Raw genomic sequence first — 2,086 nt, forward strand, 5'->3', positions numbered from 1 at the left:
GCATAACTGAGGGGCCTGAAAATAATGCACATATACATTGCTTTCATCTACACTTATAATGCCCTATCCAGGCTATCAAATTTTATTTGACAAAACCATGTGACATGCCTAAATATGGTCATGATGACATCACATCATGACCATATATAAGCACATCATGACTATATGTGGGCATACAACAATTTTTTTTGAACATTTGGTTAAGCATAAGTAAGTAAATGTATTTGTATGCAAAACATATGGAATGAATGAAACAACTATACATTCATTTTAGATTTGTATCTGAAGACAAGGTTAAGGATGCTGTTTCATTAGCAATGGACCTAATTAAGAAATTTCCTGACACTATGATTGGCTTTGATCTGGTTGGTGAAGAAGATGTTGGCTATTCTTTGAATAAATTCATCAACCAGCTACTGCTACCAGTCAACCAAAATGTCAAATTGCCATATTTCTTTCATGCAGGTGAAACAGGTATGCCTAGTAATGTATTTAATGTAGTTTTATTCATTTGTCTATTCTCAATTCATTAAAATATAAAGAAAACAAAATAACAATAAGAAAACATGGGACAGGGATACATTAAAAGTTAACATAGTAACTGTTAATGTGTTCTTTGTATTAATGTAGCATCCCCGTTTCTTAATGTGATAATTATGAGTGAAGCCACATTAATGTTCATGTGGCTGTTGAAACCATTCTGAATCCTACATCAGGTGATCGACTGACCTGAACCACACACCCTAAGTCCAAAAAGTCAAATAGGGAGTACAAGCCAACGGGCTGCGTAGGGCCTCCACACAAGAAATAGTGGTTGTTATGAGATTTAGGATAGTTCAGCTCTGTTTGGTTTACTCACATAATACAGTGTCAACATCCCAATCTACAATTACAATCACATAGCCCCCTACACCAACTGCCAGAGTTCTTGGGATTTGGAATTGGAAGATTGTAGGGTTTAGTATGGTAAAACTTGTGCAGTTTGACCACAATGTTAAGACCTGTAATCTCAGTATTTGTATTTCAACTTTAAATATTTTTAGACATTTCAAGTGGCTTCAAAAAACAGAATGTCTATACTTTCACCCCGACCCCCTCCCACTAAAGCAGCACTACCACACACTATCATGTGGACAAAGATAATATTTACAAAAAAAAACTTTTTAAAATATTATCCGCATTTATTGTTTTACAGATTGGCAAGGTACAAGCATTGATGAAAACCTTATTGATGCCATCCTCTTGAATGCGTCTCGTATTGGACATGGATTCGCTATTCTGAAACATCCGGGTGTTTTAGATGAACTGAAGAAACGAGACATTGCAATAGAAGTCAACCCAATATCCAATCAGGTGAGAGAACATGTTACTTAGTACAGCCAAAGATACTAGAAATACAAGATAGAGTTCTCGCATTGTAAAAATGAGGCGGAAGTCGTGCCCAACGTAGGCGGCGCCCTTCTTTTTAACCATGCAAGTTTCCTATACTTCGTGCCCAACGTACAGGGCGCCCTTCTGTTGCTAAGTATATCCAGACGCAAAAGGCGCCCTTCCATTTCCACTAACGGAGGAAAACTTTTTCACTAAGAGTGCGTCCGGCCATGCGATTCTACGCTGTATTGTTGTTTTATTCTTTAGTACTGATTCATGATTATGCTTTAATTGTTTTGTGTATTATTTGGATAATAGCAACGATTTCTACCCCCACCAAGGAGGTTATGTATTCACCGATGTCACTGTCTGGGTGTCTATTCCAGTTTGTTTTTTAATCTAGTATCTTTGTTGAGAATTGATAATAAAATACGCGACGACTTGGTAACGAAAGTTTGGCACAAGTTTTTTTAGATCCAGCTGTAGGGGGCGTCCCATTTTTCGTATTCCCACCATGCATTTCGGTGGAACACGGTGGAACACTTTTTTTGTGTGGAGAACTCTATCTTGTATTTCTAGTATCTTTGGTACAGCTAGTGGGTTGGGTTAATTGAAGATTGTAATTTTGATATGTCACATCTGCAAAATTTAAAGTTCATAAAAATAGATTATTTCCAATATATAGAATTTTTTATTGTTTTTATTTAAATTCAAA

General features: G+C 36.3%; 1 protein-coding gene across 1 annotated transcript; it reads left to right on the forward strand.

The window, feature by feature from the left end:
* Nucleotides 1-257: 257 nt before the first annotated feature.
* LOC117114682 (adenosine deaminase 2-like) lies at nucleotides 258-1,353 on the forward strand (the record flags this gene model as incomplete). Its single annotated transcript, XM_033258369.1, has 2 exons — nucleotides 258-474; nucleotides 1,196-1,353. Coding segments are annotated over exons 1-2 (315 nt in total), but the record flags the coding sequence as incomplete, so codon positions are not given.
* Between the last annotated feature and the right edge of the window lie 733 nt (nucleotides 1,354-2,086).

This window comes from Anneissia japonica, unplaced genomic scaffold (genome assembly GCF_011630105.1).
Source record: "Anneissia japonica isolate Jap-2015-1 unplaced genomic scaffold, ASM1163010v1 scaffold59164_len2086_cov160, whole genome shotgun sequence".
In the NCBI taxonomy this organism is placed as follows: Eukaryota; Metazoa; Echinodermata; class Crinoidea; order Comatulida; family Comatulidae; genus Anneissia; species Anneissia japonica.